Source organism: Vigna umbellata, chromosome 11 (assembly GCF_029865625.1).
Source record: "Vigna umbellata cultivar VRB3 chromosome 11, Vumbellata_1.0, whole genome shotgun sequence".
NCBI classification, from domain to species: domain Eukaryota; kingdom Viridiplantae; phylum Streptophyta; class Magnoliopsida; order Fabales; family Fabaceae; genus Vigna; species Vigna umbellata.
The window spans coordinates 3608343-3634082 of record NC_142175.1 but is presented as its reverse complement, the minus strand read 5'-3'; the positions used below and the strand labels follow the sequence as shown (position 1 = coordinate 3634082).

Below are 25740 nucleotides of genomic sequence, written 5' to 3'. Positions count from 1 at the left end.
TTCGTTATCAGTTTCTATCAATCTTGTGAAGATTGGAGTTGCCCTGTTGTGATTATAGGAAGAGAACGTGTGGCGTTCTGGACTTTGAGGATTGTTCAAAGTGTTAAAGACTGCAGGAGAGGGGACATCTTGTTGGTGTTCTTTGTTTGTATATGCCTATATTTTGATTAGAGGGTTAGAGAGGTGTTTTATATTTTTGACGTGGATGTCGCTATAAAAGCCTTGTTGTAAAAACCTTGATCATTATAGTGCATTTGCTTCTTGTGGAGGAAGGACACTGGATGTAGGCTTGGTCGAACCAGTATAAAAACTTAGTGTTTGATCTTTTTGTCCCTACTCTGTTACATTCAGTCGACTTTGTATTTTACTCATTCGATTATTTCTGCTGCAGTACAAAGTCTTTTTCCTTGCGTTTTAAGAAAGCTTTTAAAGGAATTTACTTTGCGAAAATGATTTAAAGAAAACATTATTTTTGTGTTTCACCAATTCACCCCCCCTCTTGGTATTGAAACTAAACCATTCTATTTTCAACAGCAACTTCAATATTACCAAGTTAGTAGTCAAGAAAATAGATAGGGTTAAAGTAACCCTGAGTTGTTTTCCAACGAATGCGAAATTTATTTTCAATACTTGATTCTTATGGAAACTCTAAAAGTTAGCAAATGCTATGCAATGAAATTAAGGTTTGAAGAATGTTTGAGCTTAATTGAAGAACAAATAGGAAACTTAGAAACAATTATAATGAAATATGCTAAATCCATTACTTTTCCAAGATAGCTTCATCATCGGTTATCCATAGATTATTGTTCAATTGATTATTGTTCGACTTTCAAATTAATTAAAGTACATTCTTAATTAATTTGAGGGCGATCTTACAATCAATTAAATAAGATTCTCAATCAAAAGCAAGACATTTCTAGGTTATTCATAATAAATTCAACCAAAGTATGTATGTCTTACTTGGTCCTCTATTGTTATCAATATGTATGTCTTATTTCTCTTTATCCTATCGGGCTCCCTTTGTTAAGACAAGATTGTCTGGGAACCCTTTATTTTGAAGTTTAAAATATTGTTTATAGAAATAGTGATCATCGCAAATATCGTTTAGGAAAACTCGTTAAACACTATTGGACTAAATGATGTAGTAAACAATTTTTTGTTTAGATCCAATGTGCTTAATCATCAGACGAATAGTTTTATTGTCTATTGTGTAATATCGCTTTGTCTATGCAGATCCTACTAAGGAAAAAGTGTTTTATTCAAAGTTTTGTTATGATCCAAATAGACGTTAAGAGATACATGGATATTTTAAGAATGTTTTCTCACTGTTTTATATCTGATCATTCATACAACAACACAATTTTTCTCTCCAAAGGCATCGTAGCATTTAGAACTATACAAAAGGCTACATCAGCTCTATCCAAAGTCAATAACTTAAGTGTAAAGAGAAAAAGATAATAACATTCCACATACCCTTACGTTGTTGAAAATCTTTCTCTCTCTATGCATCATCTACCATTGGTAGTACAACTTTGTAACCAGCTTTTCATATTTGTATTATTTTGATCATATCCTCTTTAAGAGAGTTATTCTTCTATACTTACTTTAAGCATACATATGTTTTTATATAATCAAGAGTGATTCAAAAAACTCGGTTTCTTTCAGCTTAGGAGAAGTTAAACGATATTTAGCTAGTTGGGTTGTTGTAAACCAGGAGTAATGAAATTCGTTTGTAAGTTGTTGAAGTTTCTGAAACCTTTTAAGAGTTCTTAAAGGAGAACGGGACGTATCTCAGGTTGAGTGAACCAGTGTAAAATGAACTTTTATCTCTAACCTCCTTTTATTGTGTTTCTAAACGCTTTAAACAATACTCAAGTGTTCAACACAGTTTGTAGACCGTTTAACCCTTGCAAACAATGGCTGACATTCTTTGCGAAAAGTTTTCAAACACTATTTAAACCATATTTTTAGACTTTATCTGTTATTTCACTGTCAACAAACACAAAATTAATTTTTTAATAAATTAATTCTTATAAAACCTACATGAATGGTTAGGAAAACACAATATAGATAATAGAAGAGAAAAATAAAAACTAGCCTAATACAATTAAAATGAATGAATGTGAATCTCAGGTTAAATTTAATAAAATTTGTCTTATATGTGTATATTATAATGGTCTTATGAACAATGAAATTGAGTTATTATTTATGTTTAAAAGGTTAAAATGTTATATTAGATAAAAGGCTTAATACCTCTTTTAGCCCTTATTTTCATCAGTTTTGTTCAAAGTGGTCCTCAACTTTTTTGGGCTTTCAAAGTGGTCTCAATTTTTATAATATTTGTTCAATTTAGTCATTTTTTCTGATGGCATCTAAATCGTTAAGGGCACCGTGTCTACGTCATTCATTATTGAATGAAGTGTAAGCCTTTTGACATACGTGGCAATTTCCTAATAAGAGACTGTCACGTGGCAATTTCATCTTTCACCCAAAATTAGGTTTTTACTATGTTGTTCAAAGATGGAGGCGTAAAAGGCCGCAAGATTTGCGAATTTCTGGTCTGGTCTTTGTCCGATTCGCAGGTTGCTCGCGATGAAGAAGATGAAATACGAGGTTGTGAATGGTGATGGCAGCTAGGTTTCGTTGTGGTTTGGAAAGGGAGATTTGTGGTGGTATGAACTGGAATTGCGATTTGGGATTGCAAGTTCGGGATGTGATTCACGATTTTAGGGTTTTGATTTCTTTTCCAATTTGGGGCTTTCTAATTTGCACGTTCGAACATGTGATGATGGTTGATGACGTAAATGGAGGTTGATTATGATTTTGGGTACTCATGATTTTGGGGTTTTGATTTGTTGTCCAATTTGGGGCTTTCCAATTTGCAGGTTCGAACATGTGATGGTGAATCTGTGATGGTTGTTGACGGCGTAAATGAAGGTTGATTGTGATTTTTGGTGGGTGTAGTGGTTCATCGTGGTTGATGGACTGACGTTGCGATTTTTGTTGTAGGTTGCTGAGGTGGTGATGGTGGCCTGCAATGGTACTCACGATGACAAGGAAGGAGATGCAGGTGGTTGTTGTGGTGGTCGAAAAATGGTGGCTTACGGTGCTGCCTCATCATGGTTCGTTGTTGGTGGATGGTGGCATGATTTTAGGTGGTATTGTGGTTCATGGTGTTTGATGATGAATGAACAGTAGTGACTTGCGGGGGCTCTGTGTTGCTTTGTGGTGGTTGACAAAGATGGAAGGTGCAAGGATGGTGAATTGTTGGCGATAGTGGAAGGAAATTGTGGTGGATAGGGTTTTGGGTGGTGAGAGATTGAAGATGATGAGGTGGTTAGACAATGGGCAGCCACGTCAGAAAAAATGGACCACATCATTCACTAATGGTTCACGTGGATACTGTGTCGTTAATGATTCGGACATCATGAGAGAAAAAAACCAAATTGAACTAAAAATACAAAAATTATGATCACTTTATTCGTCGAAAAAAAGTCGATAACCACTTTAAACTAAACTGACATAAGTGACGAAAATAAGGACCGAAATAAATATTAAGTTTAGATAAAATAGTGATTATTATAATTAATGTCATAGATGCTGAATATTCGTGCGTTTACTTATAAACATTCTCAAATTTATATCTCTTACTTTGAATCATATTTATTTAAAAGTTATTATCTATTTTTAACTTTTTTATTTATTTCCAATTGTTAAGAAAAAAAATCATTCATTAAAGAATAATCTCGTGCATCAAAAAATAATCCCATGCGTTGCTAAGGTGAAAATGCAAGTAGGTTTACATACTAACTTTTTTCTTCAATGGTTGGATGACACGTAAATCTTTTGCCAATTGATGACTTTTGTGGTCCAATGGAAGAAAATGAGTCGAATGCTATTCCCATTACAACAATGACGTTTCCAAAGTGCAAGTTAAGAGCATCTTTTTATGGCTTCAATTTTAAGGCCTTATCGTATTTCTTTGACAATCTCTCGTCACATTTCTTTATTCACTTAAGGATTTTATTTCAAATATGCTAAAGACTATTGTTACTTATGGTACTATATACGTGGCTGGTAACACATTCTCACATACAACGGAATTCAACAAAGATTTGCCCTAAATTTTCTTACCAATCTATAACGACATTTCATTATTTAAAAGCTAAACTTCTCTCTAAAACTTAAAGAAATACTGAAATGAGGCCTAGTGGCTTCTTTTTAAATGAAAATCAAGCAATAAAATAAATATATATTCAGAAAATTTTTATTGGAACGTGTAATGTGATGTGAGGGACCGTATTACGAATTTATCATATTTTAGTTTTAGTACCGTGTTTGATTTATTTTTACAGCTTATTTGCTTTCTTCATAAAAACTCAAGTTAATTTTATGAAATTAAATTAAGCTTTAAATGAATTGCTAGGTCTTTAAGAGAATATTTCCACACGTTTTAAGTCAAACGAAAAAAAAAACAATGAAAAAAATGTAGAATAATACTTTTGTAAATAATACAACATTTTATTCGCTAAACTCTAAAGCGTGTAAATCAATTTAAATTAATACTCTAAGATTCCTCTTCTTCACAATTCCAATGTGTGATTCTTCACATTTCGTTTTCTTGAAATTGAAATTATAGTTGTTTTTAATATCTCAATCACGATAATATATGAATGATTTCATTAAATTTATGTGTTGGTGTAATTTTTGTTGAATCTAAATTTTGATATTTAGTTTCTTAAATTTGAATATTAAATTAACATTTTTAGGAGTTAATAATATTATATGATGATCAAAATTATAACTTAGTATTTAGGAATAGTAAAATTTATAGGGACTAATTATTTATATTAGTCACCAAGAATGACTTAATCTTTTGGTTACTACTTTGTGTAAAATGATAGGGATTAAATTATAGGAAGTTTATAAAATGAAGTAAGGTGTATTGAAAATGTTTGAGTAATGTTGTTTGTGTTTATTGTATTAAATTTATTTCAATTAAGTATTTATTCATGTATGCATTCAACAAACATTAGTTTCTATTTGATTTAGTGAAAATAGTTAAGGATTAATCACTTATATTAATAATTGAATTGTTTGATGGGACCATTTGAAATAATTTTCTTTCATATTTTTTTACACACACAAAGTCAACCTTAAATTTAATGAAATTTTAGTTTAAACAATTGCGTTGCTTTCTAAAATGCATACTTGACCATGTTGTTTTACTATCATTTTTCTTTCATGTACAATAAATGCAAAATGTTATTCAAATTTTATCAAATTTAAGATATTGATGAAAGAATATTGAAAAACATTACCTTCTAAATATGTGTGTCAATTACTTTTTTTTATTATTATTACAATATTTGTATTTATTTTCTAAAAACGATTATTGACATTCTTATTTTTCAATATTATGGTGACTTCTAGATCTGATAGTGAAAACCAAATTGACCTGTCATCTAATTGTCTCATGTAACTATATGACAAATTGTAGTGGAGATGACATTAATTGACATTGATCCTAATTTAGTAAGGCATCGGACCCAGGTCTAGATGATGCTAAGTTTAAAATTTATCTAGGAGTCATAGCTTGATGTCATGAATAACTTTTACTATTATATTTTCTATCAATGTTGAACTAATGTTTTGTCTTTATTTAATATTTTTTTGTACATCTTGATAAACAGGTTATGAGATAACATGTTATGCATGATGATAACATGGTAGAAGTTAAGGATGATCTCATATCTCAAATGATGATCATATTACCTAGGTTGAGGAGGAAACCCTTGTAGATTTATGAGAAATCAAAGTATTCAAAGTTATACTATTGTTGTCCCGTTGTACATTTTCTTACCACACACATTGGAGATTGTTGGTGGAGCCTTTACGTTAATCATTTAATCATACAACTACGGGTCATGTAAGACATACAATTTTGGTGTATATCTTCCATATTATAATAATTACATTTAACATATAACTCATTTGTGTTAGGTATAAGGATAAATTGAGTTTGGAGAAAAACAAATAAGAATTACATGGATTTATTGAGTCACGATCGATCTAGAAATATGAGGACATAAAGGTCTCAATCCATCTATTAAACACTTGGGTAACTAAGCAAAAGCATTTTTATCCTAGTTCGCTCCAAAACCAAAAGCAATAAAGCATGCTTATTTTTATCATGGTTCGCTCCAAATTGAGCTACGTTTAGTCCTTCCTTAAGCACTTCTAAGGGGTTCCACTAATCACAAAGGATTACAACAAATTTAACCACTCATGGTATACAACTAACGCAACTGGTTAGGATGAGTATAACCATTCGTTGTATGAACTAGTCTAACTGACTAGATGACTCCACTGAGTTAAACTTATAAATATTTTACTTCACGTCTGAAAGAAAACAACAAAGTGCTTTATAGATTATAAGAACACATTCAACAAAGTGCTTTGAAATTTTTCTTTTTCAAAGCGTTAGATGATGTAAGCTTTTTAAAGAATAACAACAAGAGAGTATTCAGTTATAATTCTTGATTCTTAGATTCGTTATATATGTTTCTTTGAAAAAGATTTGTTACTCAAAGCTTTTGACTTTCACGTAGAGATGTAGTCTTTTGGACCAGGTTACAAGTTATGTTGCGTTTTGTAGAGGCAATGTGTTGTGTACGGAATAGATAGATAGAAAGGATGAAGTAAACATTCCTAGAAAATCTTCATGTTTCTAAACGTTCTTTTGATTTTGATGTAGCTTTTAAATAAAGGTAGTGTACTGATATGATCTACACAGAAAAAGAGAGCACAACATACCAAACAAAAAGGTACTACAATGTACATGTAATAAAGCGTTAAACGATCCTAATCGTTTAGGCATTATACGTGTACTATCGTTTAGACATTGTTTGTTTGAGTAACTTATAGAGTTTAAGATAATTTTAATATAGCATTTAGCGCTTGCATTTAATAAACTAGATAGTTCATGTTATAAGATGTTATTTCGTTAAGACGCTTTGTTAAATTTCAAAACTAAGTTTACTTGAACAATCATATCTTAACACAAAGCGTTTAGACGATCTTATCTTAACCTATAGTATTTAGACAATCTTTGTCCTATAAAATTAGGAAGAATGTATGCAATTCATTATATAAGACTTTGAAAGTTGGCCTTTTCACAATTTTTATATTTTCCTCAAAAGTTTGAAATATCTTTTCATAATAGATGAGAGTGATAAAAATATTCTTTTAAGATTTCTAAAGTTTTATTAATAACAAAATATTACATGACAACATCTTCGTGAGTGTTCTCTTTAAGATATTTGAAAAATACATGTGTTTTTACCTTTAAAAGAAAATACACTTTGTATGAAAAGTCTTTCATGAGATCCTTTAGAGCATTATTTAAAAATTGAAGAAAAGTCGTCATCATTTTTCATACAACTACTACTCCTTAATCATCACATTCTAAAAGTTTAATTTCCAAAATTGCAAAGAAAGCATATCTTCTAGATAAAGTATCAACATATACTATTTTTCTCTTACTTATATTTCAATATATAAGATAATTGTTGAACGTACTCCATCAACACAAGAGTCGACATAACTGTGAGATGTTTAAACAACTTTTTTCTTCACCGACTTCATGACACGAAAATCTTTCGCCAATTGAACAGTGCCGTGGTCCTATGCAGCAAAATGGGTCGAATGTTATTCCCATTACAACAATGACGTTTTCCAAGAACAAGTTAAGAGCATCTTTATATGGCTTCAATTTTAAGGCCTTAGGGTATTTCTTCCAAATCTATCATCACATTTTTTTAGTTAAAGGATTTTCTTTTTTTCTAACATGCTAAACACTAATATCAGTATTATATCTCTCATGACAAATTTTGACAAACAACGGAATTCAACAAAGATTTCCACTAAATTTTCTTTAGCAATATACAAGGTTGTTTCAATATTGAAAATCTAATTTGTCCAAAACTTCTCTCTGAAAGTCAAAGATATACTGAAATACGGCCTACTTTTTTACTTAAAAAAAAATCAAACATTCAAATAAATATCTATTAACGTGAGTTTTGTTCTTAAATATATTTGAGTTTTGTTATTCTCTCCCACGAGTAACATGTAAAAATTATATTACACTCTAATGTAATATTCTGTTTCCACATAATAACAACTTAATATTTATAATGTAATTTTAAAATGAAAAACATATTTAATCCTTGTACTTAATTTTTTTCAACTTTCTTCTTGAAAACTCAAGTTAATTTTGTGAAACGAAATTTAACCTTTAAAACCAAAATATTTTTTATATACATTTAAGAGGATATACCTTTTATATTTTAAATATGTAGATAATCTTCTAATACTTTGCAAACACGCAAGACATAAAAAAACAATATTTCAGTTTTATACAATACATTCATTTTATGTATTTTGTTTCAGAACGTTAGATTCTGTCGCTTCTTAACCATGTATTAAACAAATGTCCTGACATTTCTTAAAAAATAAAGGTTAAAAATATACTTTTCAGTGCAAGACCCAACTTTATAATTTTATAAACATAAAAAAGAATAAAATCTTACATTAAAATATTATAAAAAAACTAAATGATTTCATAAATATATTATTATAACTAAGGATTAACACGTAGCCAGTAAAATTGTGCCAATATTCCTTCAATACATTATTTAAAATATAAAATAAATAAAGAGGTCCTTGTCCCAAACCGCAATTTTTCAAGAGATTTCAATATTTTCAAACCCTGCCTCAGCAAAGCCGGTGGGTCAAAGAGGCAATTATCTTCTCCTATATAAGGAGGGTCCATGGTGATGCTTCTCAATGCAATAACCACAAAAATCCAATACTCACCAAACACTTGGACAAAGAAAGCTAGTATTCTACTTGCAACCTTCATGGAGAAGAACAAAGAAGATGCAAATTGCGATGAAATTAACGATGAAATGAAATGGGTTCTTGATTCTTCTTTGGATCACAAAGGAAGAGTTCCGCTGAGAGCTTCAACTGGTTCGTGGAGATCTTCTCTTTTCATTATCGGTAAGGAACACTTCTCAGAGCACCATTATTCATAACAGTACTCAATCTTTTCTTCTTTACTCTTTGTAAGCTACTTTGATTCACCCATTTGTACTTTTTCACAATTTTTCAAAAATATTTTTATATTTTCAATTAAAATTTAATTACTAAATTTTAAATTTAATTCAACCTTAAAAAAATTATAAAATAAAATTTCATATTTATTTATACATTACAAATTCATATTATGAAGTCTTCAAAAATATTATAAATTATAAGAAATCTTTGAATTTTATAAATAATTTAAAATACTTATAAAATAATATTTAAACTCAGTTATATAAAATAATTTTATTTTATATGAAATATTCGTAAACTAAAAGTGGTTATGTAAAAAGCTAATTAGTCTTCTTAGTACTATTCAAATTGATAATATAATGTTTTTCAAATTAAAATATTTCATGTTATATATAGATATATTTTTATCGTATTTTTGAAGGATTTAAATTTATTGAATACCTAAGTAGTGTTTTAAATGTTTATTGATAATAATTTATTAATTTATTTAAAGCTCAAGTATTAAAAAATATCACTTTTTTTTTTGTTTTTTCTATTGATTTGTATTTTTATCCAATTTTAACTTGAGTCAACATCTCTAGTAAACATTTTCGTCACATTTTTAATACCGATGTAAAATTTAAAGACTTTTAAGTGTTCTGTGATATGAGGAAACCATTTTTAATCATACAATTAATCTTAGCAATAAAACGAAACTGGAAGTTGAATCTGGCTACTAATTGAGGGGAATCCACTTTAAAATAAAGTAACATGGTACAGTTTTAGAAAATAACTATTCATGATGTGCTTAGTTTTAGATTATATTATATATTTATTTAATTTTATCAATTGTTTATTTGAAAATCAACTATACGCGTAACACGATGAGCTTCTTATAAAGTTTAGAATTATTAACTCAAAGCTAATTCATTTATCAAATCAAACATAATTAAAAGTTTGATTTTGACCTTTCAACTAATACTAAACTTAAGTTTCCAGTTTTCAATTCATTCACACGACGAAAATATTCTTAAGTTATTTTTATTATTGATTTTTTATCTCCAATTGAAATATCATGTTCTATTTACTAAAATCTTATATAACTAATTTCACACACTTAAATATAGCCAAAGAGGTCTAAGGATATCATATTATATATAAATATATATATATATATATATATATATATATATATATAATTATAGCTATATCTTTTTATTCTAGGGAAGCTGAATCCAAATAATCTATATACGAAAAGACTATTTATATATAATTATACAGTGAATAGTTTAGTAATTTGAATGACCAAACAGGTAAAAATGGAAGCTTATTAAAATACATCAAAAGTATTTAAAACTTTTTATATGGTCAACTACTTTTTGTATTAATTTATTATTTAAATTTTCACCAAATGAGTTAATTATTGAATGTAAAAGCTCGTGCGAGGTGCTCCATATTAATAAATTATATTCTGACTTAGTATGTAAGCTGAGCTAAAAGTTTTAAACACCATGTTGATACGGCGGGTTTATTTTATAAGCGTTTTAACACCTTTTTGTGTGATGAATATTAACTTTAGGCAACGAATATATTAGTTAAATATACTTTATTTGCATGCGTATTTATCATCACAAACTATTTTCTGAATATGCCACGTTTTCTATACTTTGAAAATTAGGAAATGATAATTTTTTTTTTTATATTTTAGCACACAAGAATCACTTTATCCATTAGTATTTTGTTAAGAGTAACTTCTTAATTATCTAAATTAATTATGCATGTATTAATTTGTTAAAAAAACTTATAGAAATTTTAATTTTAGTTTACAAAAAAATTATTTAATTTTTATTTTAAAGTATTTGGAAAAAAAGTCGACCTTTAATTCAATCCTACCGACCATGTTTAGATGGTGGAAGACTTTTTCCTATGATTCACGAAAATGCAGTACTTCCAAAGTGTTTCATGATACCTATCCCATTAGGAGTTTAAAAAATTCCTATATACAAAGGATAGAGATTCACTACTCGAAAAGTGTTATGTAATGAATTTTTTATGTATTGTATATTGTAAATAATATCAATGTTATACATGCATACCATATATTATATTAACATATGTACTTGGTACTAATTTAATACATTAGATTCTTAAAATCCGCAATCATAAAATTTGGATTTTTTTTTACTATATTTTACTGTGTTTTTAAATTATATTGATTTTGATATTTTAAAAATTAGTGCAACTTGAAAAAACAGTGAAATAATAATATTATTTGAAAATACAATAGAACGAGTAAAAAAATCCCATAATCAAGAGAGAATCCGAGTGTCATGAAAGATTCTATACATGATTTTTTGACTGAATATTTATTGTTTTTATATACAGATTTATTTTTTTATTGAAATATACTAGTGATATTATAACAAAAATACTTTATTCCCTCAAATTCAAATCGTAGATCTCATCTGTTTCATTTTTTTAAAATTTTTTAATAATTTATCAATAACCATATTAATAATTTATTTACTCATTACCTTTAATCGTTTATTCTCCTTCAATGCTTAGATTTTTTTTTTCATATTAACAATTTAGTTTTTAAACATATGTATAGATAGAAAAAAATCAAAACACAAGTACTCGAAATTTCACATCATGTACAATAAAAGACAAACTAAAATATAAAGATGAAGATAATTTTTATTCTATAAATGAAATTTTGTAAGAATAACTTAAATTTAAATTTACTCTATATTATGATATTGAAATTTATTATATTAATATTTATTAAATTTATCATGTTATTTACTATCTATCTATCTATCTATTATCTATCTATCTATCTCTCTCTCTCTCTCTCTCTCTCTCTCTCTCTCTCTCTCTCTCTCTCTCTATATATATATATATATATATATATATATATATATATATATATATATATATATATATATATATATATATATATATATATATATATATATATATACTAAAAACTCATTAAATAGTAATCAAATATATAAACAAGAATAATTAGTTATTATATTGACTAAATTAGAAACCATTTTATAAATAAAGAATTATTAGTATTTAAAATAAACTTTAATTTTAGAGATTAATTTGAATTCTAATTTATAAATCAATTATAATTTTTTATTAATAATAGAAATCATTTTAAACATCAATAAATTTTACTTTAAAATAATATTTAATTTAGTTAATATAAAGACTAATGAATTCCCATATTTAAATTTAGTTCTTATTTAATGCTTCTATAAATAATGTAACAATTATCTTTTTACAAAGTAGATTCTTAATAATTTGATATGGTTATTAGAAGCAACCACTACTTGTTATGTTTAGAGCTTCATCAGGAAAAAACTACATACATGTTTGCCTTCCTAATCTTGAATGTTCAACGGTATATATCCGTAGATATTCAACCCTAATTATTAGGCACACTGCAAATAAAGAAATAAGAATATTATTGGGATAGTACCCAGACAGATAATTCTCATGCACTCAAATGGTCAAGAAGACTACCACAACCTTCAAATAGGTGGGTCCCCTTCCTACAACTAGATATATTTTAATACCATTATTATTAAAGATAATGCATATGAACCACACAAAATTGCCATTATAATTCACTATTAATAGTAAGAAAGATGCTCCACTCTCCTCTCAAACTGGATAATGAGTGTTATTTTAAGTAGATAAGAAAGAACACTACAGCCTGTATTCAAATCAGTGGTTCAAAATTCCCTATTTGTCCATACACATGGTATTCATGACTTTATATATAAATTTTAAATCATTTAAAAGTAAAAAGTTTTTTATATGAAAAAGACTTTTCTATATAGAAAATTCTAGATAATGACAATAAAGTTATTTTTCTCACTGATTGTGTAATTGAAAGTTTCAAAATTCTAAACAAAATTGAAAGGTTTAGCGAAATAGTTTTTTTTTTTTCTAAAACCATTAGCTTTGGAACAATCACATGTCAATTACCTTTTAATAAGGAAATATTAAACTAGAAAAATAATATAATGATTAGAATAAAAGTTATTTAATAGATATCAATAGAACAAAAATCATCGTAAAAAGGTTACGAGATAATGGGTTGTCTTGTCCTGTATGATAACTCAAAAGTTTATTATTCTTACGCATATTGTGCGTGCCAAAATCATTGAACAAGAATATACTGTGCCCGCATGCTTGGTTTTTTTTTTTTTTCACTCGAAAAAGCTATTCGATATGTAGATTAGGATTACTGGTTCAGGATGCTTGTTCTCTTTCCAGCCTTTTCTCATGTGATATTTTCAATCATGAGAATGGAAGCATTTCTTGAAACCGTTTGCTTGAATCTACAAAGCTAACAATCACTCCTTAACTGCTCCACCTACCATGCCTATATTCATAAACTGAGTTCATGCTTCTCAACAATAATAAAATAATAAAAATTAAATATATTCGTTTTCTCAAGCTAATATAAAATAATGCTTTTTCACTTTAAATTAAGTTATAAAATATTTCTTATTCATATTTTTTGAAAGTAATGGAAAACATTTTTTCTAACAAACAAACAACATGCATGCAGAAGTTGTATTACAGTTCATTATAGAACTTGTTTGTCGCATGAGAAACATTTCTACATATTGTTTTAAGATAACTTTTACATTACTTTCATTAAAGTGTATAGATTAAATATTTTATAATTTAATTTAGAACGAATAGCTTGAAGAGAAAGAAAACATATCCAATCCAAATATCTGTTGATAATAATATGATGATGAATATTGATGATAAATAACATAAGCACATACTTTTTATTTTGATTTGCAGCAATTGAATTTAGTGAGAGATTGAGCTACTTCGGAATAGCAACTAGTTTGGTTCTTTACCTTACAAAAGTTATTCATCAAGACCTTAAGACAGCAGTTAAGAATGTGAACTACTGGTCTGGTGTTACCACCTTGATGCCATTGTTAGGAGGATTCCTAGCTGATGCTTACTTGGGCCGTTACTGCACTGTGATAGCATCGTGCATTGTTTATCTCATGGTAATCAATCTGAATCATCATCATTCATTTCTCTTGTCTTATGGTGTTGTTTTCTCTTGAGCATTATAACAATATATTGATGTTGACTGTTTATGTGTGGCAAAAACACCACAGGGTTTGGTTCTGCTTTCTCTGTCATGGTTCTTACCGGGGTTGAAGCCATGTGATCATGGGGCTACATGCATCGAACCTAGGAGGATTCACGAAGTGGCTTTCTTCCTAGGGATCTATCTGATATCCATAGGTACAGGGGGGCATAAACCTTCCTTGGAAAGCTTTGGTGCTGATCAATTTGATGATAACAATGCTAAAGAAAGAAGGCAAAAAATGTCCTTTTTCAACTGGTGGAACAGTGGGTTGTGCAGTGGAATCATTCTGGGAGTGACTGTGATTGTGTATGCACAAGAACGTATCAATTGGGGGGCTGCTTATATCATCCTCACAGTTGTCATGGCTATCTCTTTGCTCATTTTCTTGATAGGAAGGCCTTATTATCGTTATACGACACCAACTGGGAGCCCCTTGACTCCTATGTTGCAGGTTCTTGTTGCTGCTATTTCCAAAAGAAAGCTTCCATATCCTTCCAGTTCAACTCAATTGTATGAACTTTCCAAGGCTGAAAGCAATGGTGAAAGATTTCTGGTTCACACCAAGAAACTCAGGTAAGTACAAAATCTCAATCATTACTTTGAGAAAGATCAATTTAGAGGCACACATAAGAAATAGACTTTCTCTGTAACGAAAATGTTTCCATATATCCAATAGTTCTGCGTTAGAACTATTGTTTAAACTTTGAAGTGAAAGATAATTGGAACATATTTTCTTCCTTCAATTCTCCTATACGTTTTTTAAGAACAAATCTTAACAAGAGTTTCAAATTCAAAAACGGATAGTATTTTAAATATGATGATTCAAAAACAGATAGTTTTATTGTGTGCATTTTAAGTAATTAAAAGATTTTTCCTTTGATTTGTTCTGCCAGATTTCTTGACAAGGCAGCAATCACTGAAAATGAAGGGAACGTAGAAGGGAAACAGAGTCCTTGGAGACTTGCAACAGTGACTAAGGTCGAAGAACTGAAGCTTATAATCAACATGATCCCCATTTGGGTGTTCACTTTACCATTTGGAATCTGTGCTGCACAAACCTCCACTTTCTTCATCAAGCAAGGTGCCATCATGAACAGAAAATTAGGCAATGGGTTTGAGGTCCCTCCAGCTTCAATTTTCACTCTTGCTGCTCTTGGGATGATATCTGCGGTGATTCTGTATGACAATGTCCTTGTGCCAACCCTAAGAAAGCTAACAGGAAATGAAAGAGGAATCAACATCCTCCAAAGGATTGGTATTGGAATGGTTTTCTCAGTTCTCTCAATGATAGTAGCAGCTTTGGTAGAAAGAAAGAGGCTTGATGCTGTTGAGATGAATGGACCAATAAAGGGTTCTTTATCAATGAGTGTCTTTTGGTTGGGCCCACAATTTATAATCATTGGAGTTGGTGATGGGTTTGCTCTTGTGGGCTTGCAAGAGTATTTCTATGACCAAGTGCCAGACTCAATGAGAAGCTTGGGAATAGCACTCTACCTTAGTGTGATTGGGGCTGCAAGTTTTCTAAGCAGTGTGTTGATAACGATTGTTGATCATGTGACAAGTAAGAGTGGGAAGAGTTGGTTTGGTAAGGATTTGAATTCTAGCCGCTTGGACAAATTCTTTTGGCTTCTGGCACTGATCACCACATTGAACTTGTTCATGTTTGTGTTCTTTGCTCGCAAGTATAACTACAAGAATGTACAGAAGTTAGCCGTGGCTGATTGTTATGAAGACAAAAGTGATGATGGTAAAGCAGATGTTAGAGTCTGAATTCGTGAAAATTAATTCTATTCAGCACAAGTCACCACCTAGGTTTCTTCAACCGATGAACAAAATATACTTATTATTTCTACTGTTAGAATCCTTAAATTTCATCTTAAGCTTCAACTAGCTTATGATCCTAGCCCAAGAGTTTTAGTTTTTGTTTTAGTTGTTTATGGTATCATGTAATATGACAATAAGATTATGTGTGTAGTTTCCATTTCAAAAAGTTGTCATTCACGTTTCCACATATTATCTCGTTTGTCGTATTTTTCTTTTTGTTACTTACTGACTAGACTAATTTGATATTTAAATATGCCTTACATACCTAAACAAACAATAGAGTAGTATGTATTGAAAATTTAAGCATGATTTGAAATCTCATTGATAGACATGAACAAAACTGAATATCTTATAAAAAAAATTCATAAACTCAATATTTTAAGATTTTAGAATAAAAGTATAAGATATTTTTTGTTATGAATTCAATTTATGTTTTATTAAAGTTGGATATTTTAGTAAATTCTTATTCATATGATTGAAAAAGCTTTTAAATTTGTGGCAAATTTCTAATATACAAAATAAACTTTGAATATAGTGTACTTGAATAAAAAATTTGATAAACAAATAAAAAGGATGATTCCTAAAGATTAAGATTCGAAAATGATAAAAATTTAAAGATGAAAACTAATGTAAAGCAAATTGAAAATATTCTATATGATTCTTGTTTTAAAAAAAACTAAGAAAAAGAGTTAATAGTAAGAGTGATAAAGTGGGTCAAATTTGTCGGATTAACATGTCAACCCAATATAAAATAGGTGAGTCGGGTCAATAATTTCAACCCATCATCCTAGAGTAGCCTGATGCTGAAAATCCACCAACTCGTCGGACTAGCCTGCGGTTCAAGAGAGGCTAGCATGCAAGTAAACATAAGTCAGCCCGCGACCTGTTTGAAAAAAAAAGGCATATTGTTACGTGCCTGATCACGTAATCTCTCAGCTCACGACTGACAAAAGAAATGACTGAATAAATTCCTTTATTACTGCAACGGTATAGGACGCACAAACACAACCAATGACTGGGAGCAGGTTCTCCTTCAGTCACACGAGAGCATAACCTCTCTTACAATAATCCTCAATAATCAAAACATATCCTGAGCCCTAGGTGCCCCCTTAATTAATACTAATTACTCCTCCCAGAAAAGGTAAGGAATAATCGCTATTGCCTATTTATTATAATTAAACATAATTGCCTATTTATTATAATTATCTGGAAAGAATCATTCTGTCCTTATTTACTCTATTTATTACTGTATTTATTACAGTAATACTCTGCTGACGTCCCCTGAATTCCCGCCTATCCTTCCGCTTGCCAGCTAGACGTAGCTGGACGTTCGTCGTCGTCTCCCCTTGTCTCAGGACGTTCGTCCATGCTCCGTTCGTTCATGACGCTCGTCCTTTCTCTTCGGTCCTCGTCCTCGCTCTGCTCATCCCGGACGCTCGTCCTCACTCCCTGTTGCCCCGCTCGCTCGGCCTCTCGCTGAGTGCGTTCGTCCTCGCCCCTCGTTACCTCCTGTGATGGACGCTCGTCCTCCTGTGATGGACGCTCGTCCTCTCCTCTATTCCTTCTATATCTTCTTCTCTCGTACACCCGCCAGGTCGTAACATTACCCACCCCTTGAAGATCAACCTTGCCCTCAAGGTTGAAGTCAGGATATTGATCTTGTATGGTGAGGGCATCTTCCCATGTCGCCCCGTCAATACCTCCCTCTTGCCATTCGACCAAGACTTCCAGCCGCTCGTCCTCTCCCTGTTGCACCTGTCTTTTATCCAAAACTCTGACCGGCTGTGGAGACGGTTCCTCCATCTCTAAGTCTATTGGTAACTCCTGCTCGACCCTGTGATCCCCCACTGCCTTCTTTAACTGTGACACATGGAACACTGGGTGTATCCGGGCGGACTCTGGCAGTTGTAGTTTAAATGCGACGGCCCCCACCTACTGTATGACCCGGAACGGTCCAAAATAACGTGCGGCCAGTTTAGAGTGGACTGGGGACGGCATCGTAGTTTGTCGGTGAGGTCTAATCTTCAGGTAGACCCAATCCCCCACGCTTACTTGGGAGGGCCTCCTTGCCTTGTCGGCCTGCCTCACCATTAACTCCTGAGCCCTGGCTAGATGAAACTTAAGCTGGAGGAGTGCTTCGTCTCGTGTTTGTAACTCCTGATTGACAGCTTCTACTAAGGTTTCCCCTGGAACGAACCTGTGCAGTGATGGAGGCGGCCTCCCATAGACGGTTTCAAAAGGGGTGCACTTGGCTGACTCTTGGTAGCTGGTGTTGTACCAGTATTCCGCCCATGGTAATACGATACTCAAACCCTTGGGCTGTTCGGAGCAAAAACACCTCAAATACCCCTCCAAGACCCTGTTGACAACCTCCGTCTGCCCATCCGATTCAGGATGATAGGCGGTGCTCATCTTTAGTTGAGTGCCTTGTAATTTGAACAACTCCTTCCAAAAATTACTTAAAAACAGTGGGTCCCTGTCACTTACTATAGATAACGGCACCCCATGCAATCGGACGATCTCCTTCACAAAGACTTCGGCTATGGTGCGTGCAGAATAAGGGTGTTTTAAGGGTATGAAATGTCCGTATTTGCTGAGACGATCCACCACCACTAACACAGCATCATATCCTCTAGACTTGGGTAATTTGACAATAAAATCCATACTTATCTCCTCCCAAATGGCGTTGGGAATGGGTAACGGTTGCAGCAACCCTTGCGGAGATGAGGTCAAATATTTATGTTGTTGACAGACCAGACATCTGGCAACGAACTCGGTCACGGCTTTCTTCATGCCCACCCAGTAAAGGGACTGCGCCACCTTGCGGTACGTTCGGTAGACCCCTGAGTGGCCTCCTGTGTGCGTGGTATGGAATTCGGCTATCAATTTGGGCACCCAGGCCGAACTGGCTGATAGCACGAGCCTCCCCTTATAGTGCAAGCGCTCGTTCTCCAGGGTGTACGAGGGGTGGGAATTGGGATCTTTCTTCAAGTCGTCGATCACTTTCCTTAACTCCTCATCCGCCTCGACTTCTTCCAAGATCTCCCTGAAATCTTGCCAGTATGGTCGAGCAATCACCGTCAACTCCTTCTCTTCCAATAGCTCATCCTCATCCTTGCGTGATAGGGCGTCCGCCACCTTGTTGGTCACCCCTGATTTGTACACAATCTCAAAGTCGTATCCCAGGAGCTTGGCCAGCCAATTCTGCTGATTCTGCGTGGTGATGCGTTGCTCCAAAAGGTACTTCAAACTCCTCTGATCCGTGTGAACTACAAACCGTTGCCCCAGCAGGTACGGCCGCCAGTGCTGTATGGCCAAAACCAGCGCCATTAATTCCTTCTCATATATTGACTTCCCTAATGAACCCTCAGATAGCGCTTTGCTAAAGAAAGCTATGGGCTGCTTCCCTTGCATGAGTACCGCTCCAATTCCCCTTCCGGATGCGTCACATTCAATGTGAAACGGCTGGTCAAAATCAGGCAGAATCAATACAGGCGCCGTTGTAATTGCCTTCTTCAACCTTGACATGGCCTCCTCTGCTTGTGTCGTCCATGCAAACTGCCCCTTCTTAAGAAGGTCGGTTAATGGTCTGGCAATCTTTCCATAATCCTTCACAAACCTCCTGTAATATCCCGTCAGACCCAGGAAGCCCCTCAAGGCCTTCACCGTCTTCGGTTTTTCCCACTCCAACACGGCTCGCACCTTGTCTTCGTCCATCTCTACTCCCTTCTCGGATATCCGGTGGCCCAAATAACCTATTTGAGTTCTTCCGAATTCGCATTTCTTCCTGTTGGCTACCCATCCATTGGCCACGAGCTCCCGCAGCACCACCCCCACATGCTCCAAGTGCTCCTCCCAAGTTCGGCTATATACCAGTATATCATCAAAGAATACCAGTACGAATTTCCGCAGATAAGGCTGCAACAGGGTGTTCATGGCACTTTGAAAAGTGGCTGGTGCGTTGGTTAGGCCGAACGGCATCACCATGAATTCGTAGTGTCCCTGGTGTGTCCTGAAGGCCGTTTTCTCTATGTCTCCTGCTCCCATTCGTATCTGGTGATAGCCCGACTTCAAATCTACCTTTGAAAAGTATTTGGCCCCTCTCAGTTCGTCCAACAACTCCTCTATCAAAGGAATAGGGAATTTATCTGGTACAGTAGCGCGGTTTAAGGCCCTGTAGTCCACACAAAACCTCCAACTGCCATCCTTCTTCTTAACCAGAATTACAGGGCTCGAATATGGGCTGTTGCTCGTCCTGATGACGCCTGCCTTCAACATCTCCCCTACCTGTTTCTCAATTTCCCCCTTCATTACATGGGGATATCTGTACGGCCTTACATTCACAGGGTCCGTACCTTCTTTTAAGGGAATTTGATGAACCATTCCCCTATCTGGCGGTAGTCCGTTTGGTTCGTTAAATACGTCCGCGTACCGTTCCAAGATTCGCATCATGTCGAACGTCTGCCTCCCTGTCAACTCCGGGCCGAACGTTTCTTTTATCTGAACGTACGGTCTTGGCTCCTCCTCCTTCTCTGTCTCCCCAAGCTCCCACAACAGCCAACAGACCTCCACTTCCTTCATCTTCCGCAACGCGGCCGGGTCCACCAATCTTCGAGTTAGAGTTGGGTCTCCTTTAATGGTCATTGTGCGCCCTGCCTGAACGTACGCCATAGTTAGCTGCCCCCAATTTAAGGTCACCTCGCCCAGCTTTGCCAACCATTCTTCCCCCAGTATCACATCCACTCCGCCCAACTCGAACAGGTGAAAGCGTTCATTGATCACAACCTCTCCCATGTGGATCGTGACTGCTTCACAGCACCCCCTCGTCTCTTTGCGCTGCCCATCCCCCAAACTCACCCTGTAGGGTGGTGTATCTACGACGGGTAATGCTAGATCTTCTACCAATTCCCGGCTTATGAAATTGTGACTGGCGCCACTGTCAATCAGAATCAGAACCTGTTTCGCCCCTATCTGCCCCTGCAGCTTCATCGTTCTGGGCTGGGTGAGCCCTCCTGCCGAGAACGCGGACAGCTCCATTTGTTCGAATTCCACCTCCATCTCTTCTTCCCCTCCCGGTTCCTCGTCTTCTGCCAATATCAACATCCGGAGTCCCCTTTCGGGACATCGATGCCCCGGACCGAACGGTCCTCCACACCTGAAACACCTCCCTTCCTCCCTACGTTTGACGTACTCAGCGTACGGCAGGTCACGTACGTTCCTGTTTTGAGCGTTAGGGAACGTGCGTTCGCCTTCTCTCCTCGGGCCTCCTTCCTTCTCAGCAGTCCCCGTTCGGTTCTGAGTGTGGCGGCTAGGCTCCACCCTTGTCACTGAACCGCTCGGTTTTCCCCATGTCTGTCCTTTGCTGACGATTCCCCCGCTTGCTCTCGCTCCAGCTTGGAACGCCTCCACGTCCCTGGCTAGTCTCATGACGTCCATGAACTCCTTCTGGTCCAGCAACCTGAGTTGGTTACGAATCCCCTCCTGCAGTCCTGCCATGAAATACCCCATCAACTGTGCCTCGGGTATTTTTTCTGCTTGGCCCACCAACACCTCAAATTCTTGTATATAATCTCCCACGGACCCTGTCTGTTTACAGGATGCCAGCCTCTCGAAGACCGTTCCTCGATTCCTGCCTCCAAACCGAACCACCAACGCCTCCTTTAATCCGGCCCACGTTTGGTTCCTGGCTTTCTCCCTCCAAAACCGGAACCAGTGTCCCGCCATCCCGTCCATGCTGATGTAGGCCAGGCGTAACTTTTCGTCCTCTGGTACCCCTTGCAATTCGAAAAATTTATCCGCCCTATAAAGCCAGTTCATAGGCTCGTTGCCTTCGAATGCGGGTAACTCGACCCTCTTCCTCCAGTACGGTTGCCCTTCTCGGGGCCCCCCCTCTAAGCCGCCGTCATCCCTCTCCTCCTCGTCATTCCTTCTTCCATTGACCGAGCCTTGGCTGCCAGAAAGGTGTCCATCACCCCGTCGACCCCGCTCCCCTATCACCCTCACTAGTTCCTGGACTGCCGATTCCAGTCCGCCCATGGAGATTTCTAGGTTCTCCATTCTTCCTTCCACAGCATTCAGTCTTCCTTCCATAACGCTTTCCTCCTTCAATAGGATCCGGCAGGTCGGACCAATTGTTACGTGCCTGATCACGTAATCTCTCAGCTCACGACTGACAAAAGAAATGACTGAATAAATTCCTTTATTACTGCAACGGTATAGGACGCACAAACACAACCAATGACTGGGAGCAGGTTCTCCTTCAGTCACACGAGAGCATAACCTCTCTTACAATAATCCTCAATAATCAAAACATATCCTGAGCCCTAGGTGCCCCCTTAATTAATACTAATTACTCCTCCCAGAAAAGGTAAGGAATAATCGCTATTGCCTATTTATTATAATTAAACATAATTGCCTATTTATTATAATTATCTGGAAAGAATCATTCTGTCCTTATTTACTCTATTTATTACTGTATTTATTACAGTAATACTCTGCTGACGTCCCCTGAATTCCCGCCTATCCTTCCGCTTGCCAGCTAGACGTAGCTGGACGTTCGTCGTCGTCTCCCCTTGTCTCAGGACGTTCGTCCATGCTCCGTTCGTTCATGACGCTCGTCCTTTCTCTTCGGTCCTCGTCCTCGCTCTGCTCATCCCGGACGCTCGTCCTCACTCCCTGTTGCCCCGCTCGCTCGGCCTCTCGCTGAGTGCGTTCGTCCTCGCCCCTCGTTACCTCCTGTGATGGACGCTCGTCCTCCTGTGATGGACGCTCGTCCTCTCCTCTATTCCTTCTATATCTTCTTCTCTCGTACACCCGCCAGGTCGTAACACATATTGTGTTAGGTTCCTTTATGTAGGGAACCGTAACAGATGACTCTCCTCTCTCACAACACTCAAACAGTAGAAAAGAGATTAATGTATACGTATTTCATTAATTCTGTAAAGTATGGAAAAACAAAATTACAATAAGTGTCCCAAGGAAGCCTCCCTTCCTCCACTGGAAAATGTCCAGTCTATTCCAAAAGTAAAATATATGATAATCTTCTTTCCACCTATTTTGTTATTATTTATATCCTCTCTCTACTAACAACTAACTTCTTTTATTCCTAACATTACTCTACCCCTCATAATCAACCTTGTCCTCAAGGTTGAAGTCAAGGAACTGTTATTTGAGGTAATGCTCCTCTTTCCAGGTGGCGTCCTCCAAATTCTGGTATGGAGGCTTGGGTGGTGGCAAATCCTCCTCCAATGTCTTCCATTCTTCTTCGATTCTATTGACTTCCCTTATTCTGGTCACATCTTTTCCAAAACTATAAGCCCGGAGAAGATGATCTTTGATGTCTTTCAATGCTTCCAACAGCTCTTTCCCCTCTGTAGGTCCCTCCTTATTGGGAGTTAAGTCACTCTCTTTTGTCTCCCCCTCCACAAATTCCGCTTGGCTCAAACTCCAAGCTAGAGTCATGGTTTCAATCTCTTGTAGTATATAAGCTAACTCTTTGGATTCATAAATGTTTTCTCTGCCTATTGGCTTGTGTTCTTCAGAGGACTGATTCAGATCTGGCGTTACAACCTACAAGAAGCAAAAACAACCAAGTATATTCCCACCAGCATCAATTCTCTTGTTTGCTGTTATAGAACTCTCAACAAATTCTCCATTTCTATCAAAAAATCCAAATGGTAACTTCTTAGAATCTTGGCCACTTATTCCACGGTATATTAAAATCATAAAATTAGCTAGGGTATCTTGACCTTTTAGTCAACAAAAACTTCCAAATATTTCACCAGGAAGCAATTTTTCTATGACTTCATCCCTTTTCCAACTAGTTAGCCTTTCCATGGCTGCATTCCATTCAGAACAACAGGCACTCTCATTAGAAGAAAATATGGTGGAATCAATGGACTGAGACTCTGGACGATTGCTTTGTAATCACCTCCCAACTTGATGAATTTATCTTGAACCATTTTCTTATAAGTGATGCCTTGACCTACAAAGCATACCCCGACAACAGAATCTGTGTAGTCCCTACTAGTGCAAGTATTGACCATGAGATATACAACTTTCTGTTGTTGTTGAAGCCCAAAGTGCTTTATTTTAAACTCTACACTTTTGTCCTCCTCTCCTTGCAAGGCTCTGCTTAGAGTATTTTGAAAAGTGTCACATGAGTCCGCATGTATAATTTCATTTACCATGGATTTCCCCATAGCTATATTGCCTTGTAGACCTGTCAGTTCAGCAATCTTTGAATTCCATCCATTGATTACCTCACCTGAATCAACCCCAAAAATCGGAACTGTTGCAGTCTCGATTAATCTCACCATTTCAAGTGCTACTGAACTCAGTTCATCCATCACTCCAGTTGAAGTGTCAGTTTTCTGCACATAGTTTGAAGTCTTTGGACCGGTGATCTCGGTGTCATGGAAAGAATCTCTTATCATTAGTTGTAATGAGTGAATATCATTGATTTCTGACACTTCCCAAGGCAAACTTTTGCTTTTGACTACTTCAAGAAAAGCTTTGAATGATGATCTTGGGTTCATTTTTCCTCCATCATCCCTATCCTCTGGATGATGCTTGGCTCCTCCCCATTTGACTTCCTTAGCAGTGTGAGACCTGAACCAGAACAAGAAATGTTTTGAATTGATTCTTGTCGCGGCCATGCCACAAACCGCATAACCTAGTGAAGCAGCACCTGGATAACTAGGATCAGCTAAACTATCTATTGTCAAACCAGTTGAATCCCCATGATTACTAAGTAACCATTATGCAATGTCTTTTACCTGTGCTTCAGTTGGGGATGTACCTAACAACCAGTAGTTTCCATCATAAGACAAGGCAGCCCCATCACCTAAATATACATTATAAGGGGGTGTATCCTCACTTTTCAGCCCTAATTCCTCCACCAATCTAGAGGAAATAAGGTTATGACTCGCCCTATTGTCAATCAACACCAATACCTTTCTTCCTTGCAGTTTCATTGTTTTAGACTGCGTTAAACCACCTGTAGATAATACAGATAACTCCATGGTTTTTTGTTCGATTTCGGGACCCTCCTCTACCTCATCTTCTTCGTCTTTTTGCCCTCCGTCGGTGTTGATAGTTACCTCCGACGATCCCCGATATGTCTCCGTCCTCGCGATTGTCCCCGAGCTTGAGTTACATCTTCCCCATGTCGTACCTCCTTTCCCTACAGTTCCACCACCAGTTATAATGCTAGCTAAAAGATTAACAAAGACAAAAAGTGAGGAGTGATCTGGTTTTCCCGATGCTCGCGACACCAGAATTTCCAACTCCTGGACGTCCTCGTCGACGCTCCCCTCTTGTCACTCCGCTATCAACTCCTCACAAACGGTGCCCCGATTTAGTCCGCCAAACCTCCGCGTCAAAGCGTCGGTGAACATCTTCCAAGTCGGATGCGTGGTTTTCTTCCACCAGAAGCGAAACCAAAAGCTCACTAAACCTCCCTCCATGCATCTATAGACGAGCTTCATCTTCTCCTTCTCCGTCATGTTCTGGAGGTCGAAGAATTTCTCTGCCTGTGCGATCCAGCCCATGGGATCCACACCTTCAAATGTAGGTAGTTCAATGCGCTTCCTCCAACAGTGTCGAACTTCTCCTCTTGCTCCTCCGATACAGATCTGGCAGGTCGGACCAAATTTGTTAGGTTCCTTTAT

The 25740-nt window shown here is 35.5% G+C and overlaps 1 protein-coding gene and 1 pseudogene across 1 annotated transcript; one reads left to right on the top strand and one right to left on the bottom strand.

Moving 5' to 3' along the window:
- Nucleotides 1-8842: 8842 nt before the first annotated feature.
- LOC124828662 (protein NRT1/ PTR FAMILY 5.6-like) lies at nt 8843-16256 on the top strand. Its single transcript, XM_047302017.2, has 4 exons — nt 8843-9063; nt 13939-14156; nt 14271-14818; nt 15139-16256. The coding sequence occupies exons 1-4, from the start codon at nt 8922-8924 to the stop codon at nt 16013-16015; spliced, it is 1785 nt and encodes a 594-aa protein (XP_047157973.1). The 5' UTR covers nt 8843-8921; the 3' UTR covers nt 16016-16256.
- A 6977-nt stretch (nt 16257-23233) lies between these two features.
- On the bottom strand, nt 23234-25620 carry LOC124828658 (phytochrome E pseudogene; annotated as a pseudogene).
- Between the last annotated feature and the right edge of the window lie 120 nt (nt 25621-25740).